Source organism: Microtus oregoni, unplaced genomic scaffold, assembly GCF_018167655.1.
Source record: "Microtus oregoni isolate MIOR12 unplaced genomic scaffold, Mior012 000022F_ref0000154, whole genome shotgun sequence".
NCBI classification, from domain to species: Eukaryota; Metazoa; Chordata; class Mammalia; order Rodentia; family Cricetidae; genus Microtus; species Microtus oregoni.
In genome coordinates this window covers 36,774,189-36,798,102 of record NW_024543081.1, presented here as the reverse complement: position 1 = coordinate 36,798,102, position 23,914 = coordinate 36,774,189, and the positions used below count along the sequence as shown (strand labels likewise).

Below are 23,914 nucleotides of genomic sequence, written 5' to 3'. Positions count from 1 at the left end.
AGTCAATCTCTGTGTCCAGAGCACGGCTTCTCTCCAGGTCACTTCTGCTCTGAGAATTTGTCAGGAACAATGGCATTTGCTTGGAAATGGCCAAGCAGATGGTGGTGGTGGGGCAGTCACTCACATGTTCAAGGACAGAAAATTTGATTTTGTCCCATTTGACCAAACGCACAACCCAAGAGTGAAAGAGAGGTTGAGAAACAAAAGCATCATTATCCAAGATCAGGAGCCACGCAGTCTCGCTTACCTCTAGTGTAGTTAATACAATCTTCTCAACTGAAGAAAAATAAGCCTCCCACAAGAACTGTGTCTGTTGTCTAAGTGCTAGGATTTTATCCTGATGAATAGACCTGATTGTAGAAGGAATCTGGAACATAAAGGGAACAAACGGTAATTATAACTGTAAAACAGAGAGATGTGCTTGGTCAAAACAACCCCGGGGGCTGCACTTTTATTCTTCATAGCCTTCAGTGTCTAGCAAGTAGGTCTATTAAAAATCAACAATTAACAGCAGCATAGCTTGACACAACTATAGTACAGGTATTAATGGTGCTAATGTGGCATTCTGGTTCTACCATTTACTAGCGATGCTTCCTCAGATGAGTTAGTTGGTCTCTCCAATTACTCATTTATAATATGATGGTTGGAAAAAAAGGATTATGTAAGTGCTTAAGACAGGTCTAAAATATGGGAAGGCTGCTTTATGGTTTATTATTACTATTACCATTGTTGACACAGGGAGTTGCTATTTCAAGCTGGACCAGTTGATTCTACACAACGCTGGGCAGTTATTTACCGTCTGCTTCTTAATTCTAAGATGCACTCCTTAGATTTCTGGCTAAGTTCCCTAGACTTGTTCCCCAACTGCACGGACAGCTCAAGATGTGACTGTGTTTGTAATCTATCCTCTTACGGGCGATTCTGATTATTGGCTGCCCTGTTGTGCTCCCCATTCTGCATGCTCACCTCCCTCCTATGCGATGAATCAGGAAGACATGGGAATCTGGGCTAGACGAGGAACGCTCTGCCAACCACATTAAATAGAAATATACCCCAAATACAGGACTACGCTATACCTAAGTTCCCCTTAGAGAGGAAGGACGTGGTGGCACACTGTTATATTCCAGACTGCCCCTAGAAGAAGCAATGAAAGTTCCACACAATAAGAATGGAAGGAAAAGCTGACTTGCTCTGTCAACATCCCAACCTGGGTACTAAATTTGTGCTTTGAAGGGATCATAATACTGCAAAATATATGGAGGCAGCAGGTAAAGTTGAAACACTGGGAGGCTCAAGGTCAAGTGGAAATAAAATATCCTTAGAGGAGATAAACCATTCATGACACAGATCCTTGATAAGTCAGGAAAATTTATTTTTATTTACTCACTGAGAAAATGACCTAGATTGCCAAGGGAAAATTAGAAAAAAAAAAACAAGCTGATCCTCTATTTTCATAAGCATGCCCTTTTAAATGTCAAAGGCATTCTCTAAGTCACACAGGTTGGCATGGCTGTTTTTATCATGGGCACGAGAATTAATCCATCAGGAAAATGCCAAAAGCTACCATTGCTGCACAGCCTCCAGAAAAATCAAGTGCATGGAGCTTCTAAAGGGAGGAAAGAAGCGTCGCAAACTCAGGCTCGAGCCCAGCCCTCTCTCTTCCATGGCTGCATCATGTTTTCACGACTTCCGGAGCTGTGTGCACTACCCTTTCCTGTGCAGAACTGCACTGTCTCACAGCGCTTCGCCAAGTGCTCTGGAGGCCAACGGCAACTGACCGGCGGGATGGAGTTCCAACTTCTAACGGCATGTGGCTGGTGGTTATTAATCAGCTTGTCCTCAGAGACAGGTAGGGGGAAGTGATAAATTAATTCCGATTTGGATGGGATGACTTGGAAGTTGAGGAGCTCAATGGAGTCCTAATAAAAGGTTATGTACGGTAACAAAGCTAATGGGACCGACCAGAAAAGATGCAGGAAAGCCACAGGATGTTTCTCGGTGACAGGATGACAAGAACATATGGAACTAAAAACACCAGAGCTGTTCTGAAACAGGAAATGGAAAATTGTAACAGAACAGAAAACATTTCCCAGAGCGCACACTTGGGCTCCGAGCCAACTCTTTAAACCATTGTTAACAACAGTGCAGCCACTGTTCATTATGGAGGCAGCTGTGTAAAGACAGACTGCAGACGAGGAGGGGAAAACACTAGAAAATGTGGGCACCAGGGTATGAAAAATACAATCTCTACAGGCAAGTAAAAAAGGAACTCTAAGGCTCGGCAGTGGTGGCACACACCTTTAATCCCAGCAATCGGGAGGCAGAGGCAGGCAGATCTCTTTAAAAGTTTGAGGCCAGCCTGGTCTACAAAGCGAGCTCCAGGGCAGGCTCCAAAGCTATACAGAGAAACCCTGTCTCGAAAAACAAATAAACTTCAGAAGGTGAACTATCCATCAGCTTTGGTGAAGAGATAGACACTGGACAGACAAACTTCAGTGTCGGGCAAGTTTCCCACCCCAAGACAAGCCCTAGCTTGTCACAGCAAGGGAGCCATGATGCACAAATGGAGAACAAGACCGATGATTTTCATACCCGAAGTTTTCTTTAATGAGCATATATTATTAAAACAACATAAAGGGAAAGACAGAGGCAGTGTGGGAAAGGACCACTCACTTGGAGCCAGTGACTCAGACGTCTACTATCTCTGCAAGGTGAGGATTTTTTCTCACTATGTCTAGGAGGTTGTCCCTATTGAATTACCTCAAGCAATAGCTGCTACAAGCCTTAGCTTTTCCTAAGACTCCCCCCAACCCCTTTCTCAGAGAGCATCTAAGAAACTATGTTTTGTTTAGAACAGAATGGGCTAACTTCAACGAATGGGCTCATCATGTTCAGAGTACACATTCTTCCACATTTGTGCTGAGGTTCCAGAAGGGGCAAGATCCCGGACCTGAGGACCTCATGAAAGGAATATTCTAGAACTGTCGTGACCTAGGCTTGATGAGTCCACAGGGCTCTCCAAGAGAGGCTGCATTACCAGAGACCTTCAGAAGATGACTATAATCCCTCACCAGTCCATTCACAGACCAGCCAGGAGCCCAGAAGAAAAATCAAACGCACAGTTAGGAGCTCAAGTTTATGGATATCAATTATTTTTGTTTCTAAAGCAAGAACATTAGAGATAATACTTCTACAGAAGCTTGTGGAGGTTTAAAGATAAAGTGTTTAATGCCATGAAAGGAAAACATTAACTGTGCGGTGAGCGTGTATGGCAGTTTACTGTGAACCTCAAACACAATTGCAGGGGGCTTGGGAAATCTTCATGGACTCTTGTTGCCCTTCCGTCTCTCTGTGCAGGTTGTGTTGCCTTCCCTTGAGCAACTGACACTTTTGTTAGGGCCCTTTCTTTTGAATATTTATCCAAGGGGCAGCACTCCTGCAAGAACTCAGGGCAGAGCCGCACTGTATTGGGAACACTGAACACAGCAGCCGATCCTAGGGTTCGTGCTCTGGCGTTAATCGGAAACAAATATAGGAACCAAGGCAAGGGATCTGAGGGAGTGCCAAGCCTAAAAATTTTGCTGCTGAAGCTGGGCCGGGGGGGGGGGGGGATGCCCCTCTCCTCACTGAACAAAGCTCAGGCATTTTATCAGCTGCTTCCCAGAATATATTGTGTGGACCTGGACAGATTTTGTGTTGGAAAGTGAAAAATATCATATTCAACAACTTCATATTCACGACAACACAGGCAATTTTCTCCTGATAAAATTTCTTTTATGGAGCTGACCTTTTGGATGCATCTTCTTTGAAAGTTTGGGTGGGGGCAGCAATAATCTGCTGTCCCGCCCAAGGCCACAGCCCCTTCCTTACCTGTAATAACAATCTCTCATCGCCGATGACGGCAGCTTGGTTCCAATTAATCACTTCGGAGAATGGCAGCTCCCATCCATTGCTGAGCATCACAGGGACACAGGCAGCCTGAGCAGAGGAAAGATTTCGTGAGTGTGAGGACAGTGACAGCATGAACAGTTCCAATCAGGAAAATAATCAGGACAAACTCAATTGCTGGCACTGCTTATGTTACATGGGTCCCGGACTGCTCAGGCCAGGAAGAAAGTAAGTGGTTCGGAATTAACAAATCGCATGGATTGTAAGACTTCAAGTCTTGCCTTAGACTGATACTAAACTTTCCTAGTCTAGTATGTGTGATTTTGGCTGACTTTACTTCCGTGGAGATGACGGGCCTTGTTGCATAAGTTTTATTGATGCAACAAAAGCTTTCACCATTAGAATCCGAGCATAAAATCAACCTTGAATATAATAATTTTGTCCATGTAAGTGCTACAGATCCACTTCTGTCATGGTTCACCCCAATGTCATGAGCTACCGGAGAGCAGGAGAGGGCCCAGCCTTTCCAGGTTGGCGAACTTCACTATCGTAGTCTCTAGCTTTCCTTTGCCCTATAAACACCTAGCTCAAAACTTCGTTCCCTCCAGCATGGAGCCTTGCCAACCACAGCCATGCCCATTTCCAGTATGCACAGTCAGTGCACAACAATAAGCCAAAGACACAGTGTAGCTTCCAAAGAAGTCTTTATCCAACCCAGAGAGCGATCTGCTCCTCGCAACACCCATGAAGCTGCAAGAATGTTAGTGGGTGGTGGCATGCTTCTCAAAGTACACAAAGCACCATAGAATGCCGCGCCATAGAAAGGAGCTCTTTAGCCTGAGGATACAACAGGACTCATAGTTGGCACGGCAGGGTGAAGACGCTAAATAACCCTCCTCAACTACACAGATTCAGACAGGGTGCAAATTACCGGGAGGACAGGAAGGAAGGACGAGAGGGAGAGAGCATGTTTCACCCTGCCCTCTAAGAAGGCCGGCTGCAGGAGCAGCAGGAGAAGGGTTGATCAGCAGAGCTTCCTCTGAACTGCAGGGCTCTGGAACATCAGGGCAAGTAAGTCCCATCACTCTCTAAGAGTTGAGAAGAATTCACAGAGGACCAAGATGAGGACCTAACCCACAGTTTCATTTGGGGGGGGGGGGGGGAGGGAGCGGAATAATAGCAACAACCCACTGTCGGTGGACCTAAGACTGGCTTGCTGGAAAAGAGGAAGAGTCCCCTCTTCAAACTCAGGAGCTAGATTGCCAATTATATCTACCCATCCACCCTCTGTTTGCAAATGTGTCCCTGAAGAATCCAGTTCCTGGGTGGTGAGACCATTTAGTCCTCTTCTGTCCAAGGGTAGGGAGTCAATCTTGTTCCCAATTCTGACTCTTCAAACTAGATCAGATTTTCTTGGAAGTAGTTTTTTGTTTTATTTTGTCTTTTTTTACATCCGCAGCAAAAGCTATGGCTTCTTTTAGACTATTCTATAAGAGTAAGAAGGCGGAAACCAGTTTGGCTTCCATCCTCAACGCAAGGATGAGAAGTTTCATAGTCTCTTACCTGCAAAGCCTCCAGGAATCTGAAGGACCCAAGCCTGCGACCACGAGGAACCAGACAGAAAGTGGCATTGTGCAGCATTTCCCGATAATCATACCTAGAACAAAAGGGGCGTGGTCAGCAAGAGAAAATCCAAGAGGAAAACCGGACAGCTGAGGGTCATGGGGTGTGTCCATTTATCCTGCACAACAGCCCCGGGAAAGGGCTACCCTCCCTTTTCCATGTGTGCTCAGAGAGCTTGTTGCATGGGGAGAACAAATAGGAACAATCAAGCTGTATAAAGCAATAAGGATCTCTTTTGCAAACAGTTTATAAAAAGGCAGGTCTAATGATTCTCATACCAAGTTGTCTTGCCTAGCTTCTGTTCCTCAAAATCAGATGGGGAGAGGCAAGGTCCCATTATGTAGCCCTGGCTGGCTCAGAACTTGCTATGCAGAAGCCAGATGGCCTCAAACTTAAGAGATCCCCCCCCACTTCTGCCTCCTGTGTGCTGGGATTTAAGGCGTGCACCATGCAGTAGTTTTTGTCCTAGTGAAATAGTTTGCTCCCATAGGCAGGAGCAGCATCCCTTCTGCATCTGCTTCTCCCTTAATGCCATGCCACTTAGCAACACTAAATGTTCCTGTTCTCTATTCTATTAAAAGATACTTCGGAAACCTCCACCCTAAGTACAAGCCAACATTTGTTTTCTCTTCAAACTGGAGTTACTACATTTAACCAGGAACATTCAGTGACTCCCGACAAACAGTGCTCCAGTATAAGAATGGTTGCTTTGACTTTCAGCAGAAAGACTGGGGGAGGGTGCAGGGGGGGGGCAGGGTTGTGTGGGGCAGGGTGGGTGGGGATCAGAAGAAAGCTCACTTGCAGATGAGAAAGAGGGATAACAAAGAAAGAAAACTAATAGGGAAGCATTGGAAACTGGGATAGAGAACGGGTGATTATTCTTTTAACTCAAATGCCATTTAATAGTATTGTACTGTTTTGTGTTTGCTTGTCTGTCAGTTTCTGTTTTTTGCGGGGTGGGGAACACTCTAGACAAATGATCGTACCACAAGTATCACCTGTCTCTTGTTGTCAGCAAAATGTTCGGACCGACGAAAAGCATTTAATTGTTCGAGACACCTGCTTTAAAAGTGATTAACAGCGAACACATCCCCAGCCGTGCAGTTTTGACTTCATTAGGAGTTTAAGAAAACTCGGGGAGCTAGCGATACCTCATGTCCTATAAAGGCTCAGAATCGTACAGCCGAGATGAGATCACTCTCATTTTTCAAGCACTTCCAGGGCTAAGCAGACAGGTGCGGCTCTGACAGTAGCATATGTCACCAGCATTTTCCAACTCTAATAGTCTAATTTAACCATAGCCTGAAGGCACTGGGTTCTTCCCTCTTCTTTTTTGGGGGGATATTGATATATACATTCATATTTTTAAAGTCCACATCTATTTTTATATTCTCATATAAACTAGGCATATGGGAGTAAGCCAATTTTCAATTATAAACCCGTCATTAAGAAGAGACATCATGCAAAAGGACCATTTGCTTAAACAAGCATGTACAACTAATTTGCACAAGAAAAGGTCACTGTGAATAGATTAAGATTATCTCCATTGAGAGCAAAATAAAAAGCCCTTGCTGCATTAATTAAGCTGCAATGGACTTCAAAGTGGAAAGGATTTTTAAGAAGGATCAAATTTAGCTAAATAAAAATATTAAATTTTGATGGTAACGATGTCTCTTTTTTCACCAAACACAGAAAAATAACTGACAAGTATCTTCAAGTTCAAATGTTGATAATTTCTGAATTCTACATAATAGGTAGAGAAGAGGGAAAGAATATACAGACACAAATTTATGCGTGAAACTTAAACTGATCTTTTTTTTTTAATATAGAAAGGTCGAATATACTTCATACCACTGCAAGGTTTAACAGATACCCAGAATAGAAACCCCCGAGGGACCAGCACAGAGTCCTACATCCTCATCATTAAACTGCTAAAAATGTAAAATCTTATTAGTGTCCTGGATGGTAACAAGTTTCAAAGTCTTCACTTGCAGAATTTAATTTCTAGAGTGTGTGGAAGGAAAAGAAAGGCAGAAAACTCTTGGGGAAATGTCAAGCGACAGTTACACCGGGGTGTTGACTTTTAAAGGGGTCTACAGAAGCATTAGTTGCTGATGTAGCAAACGAAGCCACATGATTGAAGCTTAAGAGCTGTGTGAAACCGTGTGAGCCAGTTAGTACCTGCTATGAGACCATGAGCTTAACACAGATGTCTTTTGGGCATCCATTTCCTCAACTGAATTGGGTCTGGCCTTGTTGGAGGATGTGTTCCATAGTGGGTAGGCTTTGAAGTGTCAAAAGTCTTACATCAGGCTCAGTCTCAACCTTCCCATACCCCTGAGTGGTCCAATGCTTTGCTTGCCTTCTGCCATGTTCGACACTGTGATGGTCATGGGTTTACCCTATGAAACTGTAGGCAAGCCCCCAATTAAAAGCTTACTTTTATAAGTTGCCCTGGTTATACCGTCTCCTCATGGCAACAAAAGATAACTGAGAACTGAGATAAATGTTTTCCATTCCAACTTTTCAGCATGCTCAGCCCATAAACTTTTTTCTCTTTTGGATTCTATTGGTCAAGGAGTTCATGAAATACGGAGGTATTCCAAGTGAAAAGATATTGATGCCCTTTAATCAGGCCAGCTACCGGTTTTAACTGGGGGCACTTCTTGTTTGTTATCCTTTAACTCCGCCCTCCTGTGATGCCCTTTTACTTAACTGAACCATTCATTTATTCATCTTTCCTTCTAAGAAACACTTCTGACGATACTGTCACTTTCAGACAGACCCTATTCAGAGGTAGTTGGTTTATCCACCCAAGAACGAAGACAATGGGTAAGATATAAAATCTTCTAAAGGGGATCATATCAGCAAAGAAAACTAGAGCCATCACTTCGGTGTGGCACATAGGAACCCTGTGGAATGTTCCCCCAAATATTTTACTAGTAAAAATTAAAAAAAGTTGGATTTAAACTTTCTCAAAATAGTGCCAAAGGCACAGAAGAAAGAGAGAAATGTCCGTTTGAGAAATCTGCCCAGCCTTAGGTGACTGGCATCTGTCCCATGACCTGCTCCGTTATGCCTGTTTCCACTTCTGCCTATGAGGACTGAGAACTGCACGGGAGGGGGGGGGAGACACACCCACACCCAACTCCTACCGGGAAGGGAAAAGACAAGCCATTGAAGCCGAGTAAACATTCCCAAATCATACGTCGGATATGGAAGTTTTGTCTAAAATACATAAAGAACACTTCTGACTCAACAAAACGGGAATCCAATGTAAACACGGGCTAAGAATGTGAGCTGATATTTTCCCCAAAGAAAATGAATAAGGCGCCAAGAAGAGCACAGGAAGATACTGAATATCGCTAGTCATTGGAGAAATGGAAATCAAAACACAATGAGGCACCACTAGGCATTATTTAAGAGGACAGCTGATAAGGTGTAGACAATGTAAATTCTTTCACTGTGCCAGTAGGAGAGGAAAATGGTGAGGTCGCTTTGGGGACAATTTGGCAGTTCCTCCTCAAACTAAAAATGGACTTTTCATATGACCCAACACTTGGACTTGGGCATTTATCCCAGACCCAGAGAAATGAAGACTTATTTTTACATGGAAAAACTGTCCGCCAATGTGTAGAGCAGTTTTAACTATAATAGCCCCAGAGTGAAAAGCACCAAGATGCCCCTCAAGGCGTGAATGAGGCAACAGACGACGGTATACACATAGCCTAGAACACTTCTCGGGAAACAAATAGAATAAACGAAATGGATCAAACTACTCAGATATATGAGAACCTCGAGGATGCTAATGCTAAGTCCGAAGCCACCCCCTAAAGGGTACACACTGCATTGCTCCATTTTCACAACACTTGTGGTACATAATTACGGGGATGAAGAACCGAGTGGTGGCTATCATCGGTTAGAGGTGGGGGAGACAGACCGGCGGGCTTGAGAGGTCAAGTGGGAGGACAATCGTGTAAAGTACACCAGTTCTGATTAAGTCAGGAAACGCAAAGCATGTTCTAATCACGCATAGCTTAAGGACAAACACACCAGCCTACATGAGTGGGAAAGGAGTTGTGACAACCGCTCTCAAGGAACTTCCACCTTTAACTGATAAACCACTTTGCTCCACTGTGCAGACAGGCATGACAGTCCCCATGCCAGCGGTAAGGACACAATGACACAGGAGGTAGAAGAGTTTTCCTAAGTGGCTACAAAGAGACGTGCAACAAAAGGACGTGGCCCTGAATTTAACCTAGAAACAAGGACCACTCAATAGTTCTAATACTTTTCTTCCTACGGTTGTCCTGAATAATGTATGGGATATACCACATTTAAAACAAGCTATGGAACAGCACATGTTTGAATTTTTTTTGTCACCCTACAAAATGCATTGTTTCTAGTAGTGAGTCAGTGCAGAATGGTACCCATCATACGGCCAAGTGTTCTCCCAACCTTCCCTGGGAACTGCAAAGATCTCAGGATTACCCAGGCCTGCTGAATCAAGAACTCTGGGGAGAGAGCCCCGGATTCTATGTGAATTCTTTGTAAAACACAGGACATTTTGAGCAGCCCAAGCCTGGTAGTTAAGAACTTAGTAATCAAGAGCTCGGTGGTCAAGCAGCCAAACCCTGAGGTTCACATTCCAGGCTTGCTGTATGCAAATGAGGTGATCTGAGGAAATGGCAATTTGTCTAGGTTCAGTTTCCTTGTTCAGCGGAAGGGGATGATCCTTCCGCAGGGCTGATCAAAGGATACATTTTAACTAACGCAATGGCGCCTTGTAAACAATTAGGAAAAACGCTCATTATCATCACCACAGTTGAAGAAAGACAGCAGATAACAGGGAATACAGGCAGTTGTGAACGAGGAAATCTGGAGCATCCAGAGTTTGCATCGCCTGTGTGACCCCCATGCAAATCTCTTAGCTCAGTCGCAAAGCTGTGGAGCTCAAATGAAATTATGTACATGCAGCGTAATCAGGAAAGCAGTATGCAATTGCAAGTTATTATGGCAAATTATATCAGAAGGGATGGAATAAACATTTTTTAAAAACTACCAACAATAAAAATAAAATAAAATAAAAACAGATTTGCCAAGACAGCCGAGAGACAAATGTGAAGCAGGCCCTGGAAAAGAAGGGAAACAGAAGCCGCACGCCGGACCACAGCAGCAGAGTGGAGTTTAAGAGCATCTTTCTCGTCCTTAAACGCTGCATAAGGATGCTACTGGGGTTCCCGTAGACCCAATGTCACAGCACATTTGCCAAATGATCCTGCCATTTTGCTAGCCACAGAGGACAGGGAGGAAGGCGGCAAGGGGCCTCTAACCTCCAGACTCACACAGTTCCGGTCTGCTGGGGGTGATAGTTTGTTTCAACTACTTATTTATGAACTGGGGGAACATCCACGGCTCATCTGCTCCTGCCAGCCCTGTCCCTTATCGGTAGTTACTCTTCATCTGTTTACACCCAGGTTTGAGTCCCACCTCTTATGAAAAGAATCAGCAGGAAAATGCTTGGGATGGTTGAAGTTCCACAGAGTGCCCCGGGATGAGGAAAATGAATCGCAACTATGTGCAGCAACTTCTCTCTCTCTCTCTCTCTCTCTCTCTCTCTCTCTCTCTCTCTCTGTGTGTGTGTGTGTGTGTGTGTGTGTTTTCTTCCACCCATTCGGCAAAAGTCAGGAGGATGTCTCTCACGTGCACCACTTAAGAAGCTCCTGGTCCAGTCAAAAGACTGTGAAGTTGTTGGAAAATCATAAATCAATGTGAGGAGGGGGTGGGTGGGTGGAGAGATAGTCATGTGGGGGCACGGTCTGGTTTATGCAGGGAACATAAGGCATGGCCACAGGTGGCATTAATGAAGAAAGGGAGAACAAGGATCACACAGATTTATAGGACTTCTGGCTAAGTACTGATGGGGGAGCGAACTAGCAGGTTCAGGGAAGGGATGGGCATTTCTAGGCTAGAAGCAGCGGGCATCAGGAACAAAGGGTCCAAGGTGAGGGAAAGCACACAATTTGGAGTGAGTTGGAAAGGGTTAAAGAGGCTGCTAGCTCAGGAGGGGGACCAATAGGATGACTTTGCTTGCTCCTTCCTGGAGCTCAGACCTTAGTCCAGGAGGGTGAGTCTGAGACGCTGAAGAGCTCGGGAGAAAGAATGACATGATCCCAAATGCAACCTTCACAGGCAGAGCTCAGAACACTGGGAATGGAAGTCACCGCTAGGACCGCGACACCAGTGTCCCAACTCTAGGGTCCTGATTCTTCTGGTCAGTCCACGTAACGTGTGGTGTCTGAAAACATGCAATTCTTATGGAGACAACTATGAAGCAGTTCAACTCATCTCTGGACCCCTCACCCAGCAGCTGCCACCTAGAGGGCTCTTTCTCCTCAAAACGTTGTCCCAGGTCACCTTCGGTGGCCACTGTGCTAAGGTCTCGGAAACACACGGCATGGAAATGTACTCACGGCATGGGAAAGCACAGGTTCCAGGGGTTACAGATTATCTGTTCGGTTGGCGGAATCTGTGTCCACCTGACACATACTTACAGGTCTTTTGCACATAACTGAGCTGCTTTACATACATGTCAATCAGTTATCCAAACACATGGAACTGCGTACTGACTATGACCGAGCAGAGCAGCGACAGCCTTAGGTATAGTCAGCAACGCCCCTACAGCACCAGCTGTTACTTAAAGGTAATGCAATTCCTTGTCTTGAAGATTCAACAGGCAACCAACCAGTCATGGCAAGGATTAGATGGTATTCCTTCCTTTGCGACCTATGATGTGAGACTACCAATTCTAGGCTGTCTGCTGCAGGCAAGAATGGGTGTACAAAACCAAGCATGGGCACTGACAACCGTCTTTTCGTATTTCCTGGCTTCTACAGAAGACAGTTTTCTCCATATGTCAATTTAAAATCTACTTCAACACAGGGACAGGAGGCGAAAGGTAGCACTCTGGAGGCCGAGGCTCCTGGGAGAGGCACTGACTCTGTCATCACATGACCGCCATAGGCACAGGTTTGATATAAGGTGGATAGAGTGACACCTGTCTTTCACCCCCAGAGAAAGAGAGAAAGGGGATGCTCGGTATCAAATATGCTCTTGACCATACCGAGTCAGAATCCCTATCGTTTGGAATCTTGTCCATTGCACTCCTACCTTCAATAGTCACTGGCAGTCACTCACACTCACTCACAAACTTAGCATGTATGATTAATATATCGTGTACTTCCAAAAGGGTAGATAACATCCTCGTGGAAAAAGCCTTTAGTCCCGGTTCTCAGGCAGCAGAGGTAGGCAGATCCACACTGCTAGCTCCAGGGCAGTGAGGGCTACCAAGAAAGACCTTGTCTCAAAACACCATCCTGGTTCCTGCTCATTAAACAGTAGCTCGATGGTTAATATATAAACACATGAATAAATACGATAACCGCTAATGATAATAATTATACTACTAATAATCCCACTGGTTCAGCCTTTGCTGTGGGCAGGGCACAGTGCCACGCAATCTATATTCCCCATTGCATTGTATCATTAGAACCGCTGCAAGGAGTAGGTGCAACTATTGTTCGTGTTTCACAGGCGATGGTGCAGGCATCGCTCGAAGGCTTTGTGGCATTTGTGTAAGGAAAGCAGCGTTGGCTGTGCGCTACAGTCCCTCAGAGCCTTTCCTAGGAGAGAGTAACACAGAGGTTGCAAAGGTGAAGACAGAGATTTGTAACACACTGTGCCCTGTGACATCAATCTCAGGAGCTTTCAGGAGGACACAGGTCTTGTTGTTGCGCCTGCTTTTATACTTTCAGTGCCGGATTTGAAAACTATTCTGAGAGGAATGCAATTCCAAGACACTTGAGTCTAAAGTTCTCCGGTTAGAGGTACAGCATTTGTGACAAGGCTAAATAAAGGGTTACTTGGGTACAGAGGGAAGAGGAGACACTGCGACAATGGCCTTGCATGGATAAATGGTTCAGAAGAGATATATAACAGGCCACTCAGGAAAGGAGAAGGCCAAGGGCATTATCTTACCATTAGCGTTTCCCTAGGTGCTGTGCCACAGGAGACGGCCAAGTGGAACGGGGCCAGGAAATGTAGAGTAAAGGTTACGAGGACTTGGCAGGACAGGCAGCAGGGAGCATATATTCTCAGGACAGCTTCCCTCATGTGGAGAGGTGAGGACGACAGAGACTTAGAAGTGAAAGCTTCAGCCTCCCCTGCCTTTCTGCTTAACTTCTCTACTCCGGCTGCCTAGAGTAAGTTCCCCATGACCACTCAAGTCCTAAACCAGAAATGACCGCTTCAGCCTCTTCTGCCTGTCCGCCTAACTTAATCCCCTAATGTCTAGAAGAAGTCCCTATGACCACTCCATCCCATGCCCTGTCTTGAATCTAATGTTCACTCAACTGAGTTGTTCATTTTTATGCCTTCCTTCCCTCAGGCTTCACGAGTCAGGACTTAGGTCTTACTATCTCTTGGCCCACAACCCACCTACTTACCTATGACTAGCATTTGCCAGTTTACATTGTGTTGATAGGGTCTTTGAAAGAAGAAAGGTGAACATGAAATGGTATAACTCTTCGTTATGACAAGCTCAACTTTTAACCAATAAGCATATATCCAAGTCTTGATAAAACCAAGCCTGCCTAAGGTGATGCTCCAATTTCAACGGGACTCGGAACAAAACAAAACAGAAATCAATCTTGTGTTCTTGGTTTTCCTTTTGTACAGTTAAAACCCCATTTTCTCTGTCTTTATTTCTAAAGGTCTGGCAACTTGTTAAAAAGTTATCTTCTCCTTGAACAGTGATGAGAATTGGAAATTTGTGCTTCACCAGGCCTGATAAATAGCATTATGTGAAAATCACGCCAAATGTATGCACAGTGGTGTTCTCACTGAGCAGGCTCCTGCCCTTCCTCCATGCCTGAGCTGAGGAGAACAATTGCAGACCCTCCTGGCGGCTTCTCTCCAAGGACAAACACTGACTCTGTCCAAAAGAAAGGGCTTTCCACCCACAGAAGGAACGGGCTCACCCTAATGTTCCACAAACTTCCCTTAATGAAGTAAGAAAAGACACCTTATCCTCCCTGGCTACCCCTGTCTGCCCGTAGGTGAGGCAAATGGTTGGAATTCCTGATGGGCTTTTCTCCTAGCCAGGGAAGACAAGGATGGAGACAGAGCCTGTCTGAGACACTGCTCTCTTTGTCGGCTCTTAAACCTTCTGTCTGATCCCTGTACTTAAGTGATTACAAAACACCTTGGAAAATAGCCCTGTTTGGGTAACCTCGCCTTGCCATCTTCTCTCCCACTATCACCATTACTGGCTTTTAATTTTTGACTTAAGACAGGAACAACTCAGTCCTGGGCCTTGGACACTGACCATGCAAACAAGGCCTTGGAATGGCCTATATTAATATGGTTGAGTGCTGCAGTAATCTAGGGCGCTTAAATGTAAGATGTAAGTTTCATCAAAGAAGATGTCAACAGAAAGTATAACTTTCCCCCTTTGGTATGGGGGTGTATAGACATGCAAATGCAGGGGTGTGACCAAGTGACATAAAACATATGTGCAATGGTAAAAAAAAAAAAAAGAGTGTTACATATTGATTGTGGACTGGAGCACCAGTGTATAACAGCTGAGTTCTTAGGGACTGGAAAGGTTGAGTCTAGATTCTGCCATTTCCTTTGGCAGAAACACAATATTACATTGGGAGAGACAGTAATGGTGCTGAATCACCTCCCTTTCCTCCAGCTGGTTATCTTTTCTACAAGTCTCTGGAGAAGTTGCTAAAGAGATGTCTCATACTGAAACAGGGCTCTGGAACAAGGAAAATTGATGCATGTGATGGGAAGGAGGTAGACCAGATGTTCCTGGGGATGTCTTTGTGCCCTGGCATTGTTAGATGTTAAGGTTTGAACAGGCTCATGTGTTTAAAAACTGGTTCCCAGCTAGTGATGCTACTTTTGTAAAACAGTGAAAACTTTGGAAGTTGGAACCATATTGGAGGCAGTAGATCACTGAGGGCATGTTTTAGATGGTCACATCTTATTCTGACCTCCTCCTGTCTCTCACTGTTTTTAGTTTCCAAGCTCTGAGCATATTCATATCTCCCAAATGCTCCTACTTCCTTATAAACTCAGATCAACAGGGCAAAGGATTGTAGACTGAAATCTCAGATATTGCTAAATATCAGAATTAAGCTAAAATAAGGAATTCCTTCTTAGGGAGCTGGAGAGGTGACTCAGTGGTGGAGAGTACATCTACATGATGGCTTACCACTGCCTGTAAATTCAGTTCCAGGGGATCAGACACCCTAGTCAGACCCCCAGTTGTTCTTGTACACACATGGTTCATTTACAAATAGCCAGACACACAATATACACATAGTAGCACGTAAATAGAGTATATTCTTTTAAGAACTCCTTCTTTGAAATTCCCTTCTTAGGTATTTTTATTGCAGCTATGAAAAAGTAACCAGTGTATTGAACAAATGAGTACAGAGCCAGGTAGTATTCCGAGAGCCAGGGAAGCAAGGATGCAAAGTGGTCTAGAACTGCCTAGTAGTAGAATTTGTCATTCTGCAGATGCCAGAGTGTGCTCCCATGATTCACCAGCGCTATTCTCCCTTTCCAAGGTGAATGACCTCAGCAGCAGAAGCGCATTCAAGTTTCTGTTGGCTTTAAAACAGACCAAGCTCAATCTTATCCCCTTGAAATCTGCTTCCTACCAAATGACTAAAGAACCCTGTCAAATGCCAGGCTCTAGGTAAAATTATATCAATGGCTCCTCCAGCCGCTTCGAACAGTATCTACGCGCCTGGATATGGGGACCCATTAAAACTGGCCTTCCCCCACAACTTCAACACCCCTTTTCCTGCTGACCATCTCTAGCTGCACAGTTCTCAGTTTCTCAGCACAGCACACTTGCTTTCATTCTCATACTTGCTGTGCTCTTACACGGGAACATTCTTCTTCCAGATATTTTCCAAGATGCTCATCAGTGTGCATACTCTTCAGAGAGGTGCTCTGAGACCAGACACTGAGGACTGCTTGAATTCAGGCACATAGTCTTTTGAGGGCTCCCTGTTATTTCCCGTCGAAACCTAACATACACTGTGTAACAGCAGGAAGACACCTTTTCTTGTCCACTGCTATTACCCCAGTCCTGAGTACACGTCCGGCCTAGAGTAATCTTCTATGATGTCTTTGTTGAACAAATGTCAGAGCGTTCAACCCTCAGCTCATTCTTCAGGGCCTGTAATGCTTATGAGGGTTGCAAAGCATCCAACGGCTGTTGGCGTTCACAAGACAGCGTCACACACGTTTCCAAACAGATCTTGAAAAGTCCTTTCTCATCTTTGTCCTGTGTAATGTTAGCCTTATTTCTTCAGTTAAAGCTAATATTTGTCAACATCTCTAAATGCCATCTGCTTTAAAAGCAAGACCCGTTAAAAATATCTTCAGGGACAATCCAAAATATTTTTTGAAGCATCATTTAACCTGTTTACGTAGAGTGATGGAGTAAAGACTGCAGGAACTAATAGTCACATAAACTTTCTGCTCTGGACCTGGTCCCTGACTCATCTTAAGCAAGCTATATTGACTTGAGTCGACTTTTGTTGATAAAACTGAGCATCATTCTGGTCTTGTCTACTTAGCAAGGTGTCCTGAGGACGTAGCAAGGCAGGTAATCAGAAAACACTGAGCAAACTCAAGTACCTGCAAGCATCAGAAAGGATGAGACTAACCCTTCTTGGAGCAGCTTTTGTTCTGAGTCACAGGTAGATGTCAAAGGTATTATACTCGTCTTTGCTTAGGAAATATTGGCTGCTTTCCAAAAGCATCCGGAAAAGTGAATTTGTTACCACGGCCAAAAGTGGGGAAGAAAAAGGGCTACTGGAGGGATTTCCCATTGTATTACATTTTAGCTGTCAGCCAGTTGGGCTGTTTTCAGGGTGTCAATCAGAACTGAAGTTGGTTCGGAACTCTTGGGTATGGGGCCCTTCAAGAGCGAGCACTTCTGTCATGTGGAACATCTTACTGCGCCGTTTCCACTAAGGCCTCCCGACTTTCAAATAAACCGCCATGTAATACTTGGCATCAAAACAAAGTGAGTCACTTACTTTTTAGAGAAGGTGATGCCTCAGCTGTGTGTCAGACACACAGCTGTGGGGAGCTGACGGCTGCGGTGGTTCCTTCCTCTTCCTATGTATGCCCTCACGACAAACTGTCTCAGGATGGATTCTGAGCAAAACTTAGGGATGATCTTTAACGGAAAGTTAGCCCAGCAGCAGCCAATCAACCGTACCCCTCTCCACAAGTGTTGGGTTTGGAATTATGAAAGTTTTGGAGGTGTGAAAACATAATTGGAAAACTTTTTTTCCCCCTGCTTAAAGGGCTAATTGATTTCACAGGTGTTTAATTATCATTTGCTGTGAGATAATGCCTTGTAGTGCCATAAAAAATGGATTTAATTTTCGAGTGCTTGCAAAACCATTGCCAAAGCCAAGTTGGAGCTGAAGTTAGATAATTATTCTATAAATCAAACACACTGCCTCCTTTCTTTGAAAATTTTAATACTTGGGGATAATGATATCTGACAACCTTGAAACGAACATGAAAAAAGATTTGGCTGCCAAGTGCCAAGAGGCAGCCACTGGAGCATCTCAGGCCGTCTGGTTCATTAACAGTGACTCAGATGGCCTTAGGACCCTGGCTACAGGCTTCCAAAACCTGCCAACAGCAAGAAGGCTGGTGTATGTCCCGGCATGGGGAGTTTCCACTGAGATCAAATGACCATGCATCCAGCAAGGCCTAGAGAAATGGAGAAATAAAATCTAAATTACCCTTACCCCTCAAAAAAGGAAAGGGGAGTAGAAGGAGGAAGGAAAGGGAAAGGCAAGAAAGGAAAGAAAAAGGAAGGGAGGAGAAATAAGAAAGGAAAACATGAATGTACACGCGTGGACACAGCAGCACTCACACTAAGTCAGAACACGCAAAGCCTATGTTTTCAATGTGATCAATGAAAACTTTCCTAGGTTCGAGGCGTGGTTTTCGTGCTTCCTGTAACAGAGAAGGAAAATCATGAAATCAAACATTTAACCAGCTGGAAGACACCACAAAAGGTTAGTTAGTCTAAACATCCCAGATGAAAATCAGGGAAGTCAGAAGAGGTCGAACCACCTGCCCAAGATACGGAGAGATGAGACCTAAGCTGAAAAGACAAGCTCCAAGTGAGCGGAGAGAGAAAGACAGCTTGACAGTAGATCTGGACTCACACTCTCACCTCAAATCTAAAAATAAAAGAAGGATATATTTTTCCCCCCAGCGAGGGGGAAGGGGCCAGAACTCTAAAAGAACAGTGCCCAATTTCCACAGAAGTACCCAAGCTGCCTTAAATAACTCCCCTGGGGAGCCTGGCTAGTGCCATGTTTCAGATTTTTTTCCCTCCCCCAACTTTTATTCAGAAGCTGCTGAAGTCATAACACATTCCATTACATGAAATGTGCTTAATCGATCTAAGGAAGCAGGGCGGCTGGCTGGGCACACACACACACACACACACACACACACACACACACACGCTGTCAGCACTATTTAATTTATTTCATGCCTGTGTACACAGCCCACACCCTAGCTACTGCACACTATGGATTACCAGACAGTTTAAGGTTGTCTCAATAGCCCTTGTGAAAACATTTGAAGGTGAAATGTAGGATGATCAGGGCCGTTCTCTGGACACTGTGTTTGGGTCCTTGTAGAAACTGTTGGGGACAAAGGCACTTAGGCAGACAGGGTAGAAGAAACTATGGTTTCTGTCATGGCCTGAAAGGGAAGCAGCCATAAAGCTTGGCACAGAATTCCCATTAGAAACTCCTGCAGCTAGTCGAAATGATGCTACTGATGACATCGAGCGACTATCGACAATCTGTGACATGTCCTGTCCTCTGCAAAACACTTTATGTCCACTTGGCCAGCTGCCTATCAGAACACCATAAGCTGAATATGTACCCTGTTCCACGCCACCTTTCCTTGACACACTGGGCACGCATCACATTACGTATCCCACCCTGAACTTGAACTCATCATTCTTCTGCCTTGGTCTGTGGAACATTGGGATCACACGCTATACAAAGCCCAGCCTTTCTTTCCCCTAGTCTATGGAAGAAGAAATGGAGGCATACAACTAATTTGTCTAAATTCACTTTAAGAACAGACAGGAGATACAAACTGAGACAGTTTGTTCTTAGTACCCAAGGAGCAAATGCCACTGCTCACTGCTTCCCTGCCTTGCTTCATGGAGAGGATGTCTGGGGCCAGATAAGTAAGCTGTAGCTTGAAGGATCCCACAAGGACTATAAAGGAATCTATTGGACTTGGTTATGATTTTCCATTCTGAGACACGTCTGGTATTGGTCAGAGCTCTTACGTCCTGCTGAATCAGACACAAGACACTTCCTGAGGCCAATCTCTGCCTCTGGGGTATTCTTCCCCATTCCTGAGGACACAGAGCAGGGGCGAACCAAAAGCATCCTCAGTTCTACATCCAGATGGAAGAAATTTGATCAACTTTTCCTAAGACTTTATGTGATTTTCACTTTCCCAACTTGCCACGGGGCTTTGAGTCCAAGATCTACCATCTGCCTTTGGTCCCCCCACAGGCCATCTTCTAGGATGTCCGTGTGAGTGCAGTGCACACTCGTGAGTGAGGGAGAGGTTGCGGGTCCTCTAGGTCATGAGGATAGGCTAACGAAGAGACATCAAATAAAATGCAGGACACAGGAACATTTCATATATTCATCTGTCCATCTATCCATTGTACACCTAGCCACCCATCAGTAACTCTTCCTGGAATCTTACTAAGTACCAGGTATCTTATCACCAGGGGCACCACCACAAACCCATTGAGCTTGGAGAATCAATTCCCTGTCTCGTGTGGGGAGAACAGCAGTGACTCATTCAGCACGTGTTCAGTTACGGTGTTCATGGCTGGCTCAATGAGAACACGCGGGAAAGAGGTTTGATCCTCTTAGAAGGTAGGGATTAAGTTGAGACCTACAGGACGGTGCCCAGCGAAACTAGAGCTGGAGACGCAGCACCGACAGTGGCCGCAGAGGCCATTAAGAACTTAAAAATACATCAAGGGAAGCAAAATACACATGCCACAGCTATTCGCCTCAAGAAACCAAAGATACCTTGCTGTGAGCTTGAGTTAAATCTGTAGGATGTTATGCAAAACGAAGACCCAGGCTTCTTTCTGCCTGGGAAATGAGTGTGATTAGAGACTGGGGCTCTAGGTAGCTAAGCACTTTGCCTTAACAAGTTGGTTTTGTTAGACACTTGCGGATGCCTGTTGAGCCACAGCTGAGGGGCAACTGGCATGAACCCATATTACAGACGGGAAAGAGAGGCAGGGATGCACCTTCACGATCTGACTGCAGCCAACGAAGGATGCTGAGGACGGTTACAGTTCACGCTGCTTGCTCTTCCCCCAGGACCTGCCAACTTACCTATTTTAGTCCTTATTCATGAGCCCCTATTCCTGTTGCTGCAGAAAATTCTGCAGGCTCTGCAGAGATGGTGCCTCGTCCCTAAATAATCATATTTTTACAGTAATTAAAAGGCAAATTCCCCAACTCCCTAAATGCACGAGCAGCATGAATGCCTGTATTTTGCCCTAACATTTTACATCTCTAGGGTGAGAGAAAACCATGATATGAAATAATGGAAATGACTTAATTGCAGGAAGAATCAGTCGTGGTAGGGGTCTGGGAAAGAAAGGAAAGCCAGCCTCAGCCAAGAAGTCCCCCTGGGGAACAAAAGTGTTGGTAGGAAGAGCCCTGGGGTCTCGCTTCTGCCCTTCCGTAAGTAATAACTTCCTACCAGTAGTGATAGCTGCAAGGCCCAGGCTGGGAGAAGCCACTGAAGATATTTTCTGCTACAATGACAAGGCTAGCCTGCTGATTCTGGTCGCTAAGGGGAGAGAGGTGGGCAAGGGAATTCTAGTTATTAAGGAATTCGTTTGGACCAGAGCCAAAACAAAAGTCACAACTGGGTTTTGCCGAACCAAGGCAGATTTCATCTATCATCCTGTTAGACTAATTTAGGAGTTGTAGCACCTCCTCAAGAATGTTCCGTGCCGCAACAGAGACGGTAGTGTGGGGTCAGGCCAGGCCAAACCACCAGCTGCTGATCCCTTTGAAACAAATTAGAAGAAAGGGTTGGGGAAAAAAAATACAGATGCCCAGATTCTGTTTCCATATTGTACATCAAAGTCATATGTAGAGTGGTAAAGTAGCTAGGTAGAATCCACAGAAGGGATCAGGAACCACATGAAACCCACAAAATGATACCTTGACGCATGGAAATGATGCTGATATAACATCCATGACAACTGACCACACACGTATGTGCTCAGTTTCACACACAGTACCACAGTCTGTGTGTCCCTATGTGTGGGTGCAGGATGTCAAATTCAAGTAACAAATCCATTCCACTGGAGACTGAGGCTGGCACAGGCTTGACCATCTATATGTCCAGAGGTGTTCCCCCTCACTCTGATACAGGGGTTCTCTGTGTAGCCCTGGCTGTCCTGAAACGCACTCTGTAGACCAGGCTGGCTTCTAAATCAGAGATCCACCTGTCTCTGCTTCCCAAAAACTGGGATTAAAGGTGTGCACCACCACTGCCTGTAGGTCTGTAGCTAGGATTACAACATGAAAACGCCCCATGAACACACAGTGTGAGATGCTGTTAACTTCACTGGTGTTTCAAACCAGCAGAAATAGTTATAAATGAGCTCTTTCAAAACATTGTCACAGATGATAATGATGCTCATGGGTAATCCATATAAAGTACCAGGAAATCTTAAAACACAGAACACACACACACACACACACACACACACACACACACACGCTGATTTCCAGGCTGTGTGGAGGCTGCATCCTGCATAAATTAAAACATTCATATTCTGTCCCCCTTCCCTCCCCCAGGAGGATGTTAGGCATATATATGTTCAGTTGTCTGAAATTACTCTGAGCACGCAATCATTAAACACGACAGGTACATTCAGCTCACCCACCCGGGGAAATATCTCAGGGACTGAACAAGCACCGGGTCGAGATACCATGATCGCACCCTGGACACTTGGGATTAATGATGAGGAAGATTGACTCAGTAACTGCATATTTAAAATATTTTAAAGGAAATAATAAAATAATTGAGAATGATGGACATGGTACCATATGTATATAATCCCAACACTAAGGCTGAGAGGAAGGAAGATCCCAAATTCAAGGCCAATATAGGTTAGACAGGCAGCTCGTACCTCAAACAGGAGCGACAAAATAAAGCAAGAGACGGCTCAGAATATTTGCCAAATTAAGAAGACTTCAAACACCACTCTTATTAATCCTGCTGTCGAAATCTGAAGAGTAAGATATTGGAGGGATTACTCCAGATGGGTGTCACCTCTACAAAATATCAGACTTTAAAGACAGAAAACACCTAACAGACTTCAGGCCCAGGGTTTACACGGATGCATTACTTCTGAACTGTTTCAATCCTATTATAAACAAGAAACAGTAAGAAAAATGTCTATCAAAGAAGTGTGTTCAGGAACTTTATTCTTATTGGACACTACTGTACATTTCTTTACCACTGAGATATTTTAATTATATTGAGTATATATTTTGGTTTCACACGAATACATACACATTTTATATTTTCAGCTGCACACTAGTGACCCAGGAGTGTCCTTTGTAAACACAAGATGTTTACATGTGTCAGAGATGAATTTCCAATGGGGGCTCGAACTTGGGCCACCAATTAGTATCACGGGCATCCGCCCTGCTCACTGATACATTTGCTTTGGTCTAGATGGGGCCTAACGATGCCAACATTTTCAAAATAGCAGATTCCACATGAAGATTGAGATCTTAGACTTCTCATGATAAATAAGACATTCCAGGAGCTCCAGACTGCACTTTCGCAGAGAAAACTGGCAGGCACTGAGCTATCTTTGTGTCCATTGTGATGACCTTTATGGCCACATCGTGCTAAGAACTTCTTGTACACATGTGAAGAGGCTGGGGATCAGAAATAGTTCATTGGAGAAGTATGTCTTCTCCTATGAAAGAGGAGCCATGTCCTTCAATGACAATGAACTACTTGGTTTTAACAGGAAAACCCTTTATGTGGTCTATAAAATTAGCCATATGACACACAGACACCTTGAGCTTCTTTCCCAAGGACCTGACTGTCCTCTACCCACCCACACAATTTTCTAGGTTACTCTGCAATGGAGAAGCATCTGCCGAATGTCACAGGCCAGCCTGCTGACCCTCAGCAGGCAGACCCTGCTGGGCTACTCCACCAAGCCTAATTCATAATTTAC

At 44.7% G+C, this 23,914-nt stretch overlaps 1 protein-coding gene across 1 annotated transcript in view; it reads right to left on the bottom strand.

Moving 5' to 3' along the window:
- Positions 1 to 23,914, bottom strand: part of Ext1 (exostosin glycosyltransferase 1) — a 280,906-nt gene that overhangs the window by 32,511 nt on the left and 224,481 nt on the right. Inside the window, exons 2-4 of the mRNA XM_041672049.1 lie at positions 5,452 to 5,545; positions 3,871 to 3,978; positions 248 to 367 (exon numbers count right to left, since the gene is read on the bottom strand). Coding sequence (XP_041527983.1) covers positions 248 to 367; positions 3,871 to 3,978; positions 5,452 to 5,545 — 322 coding nt within the window. The remainder of the gene's footprint in view (positions 1 to 247; positions 368 to 3,870; positions 3,979 to 5,451; positions 5,546 to 23,914) is intronic.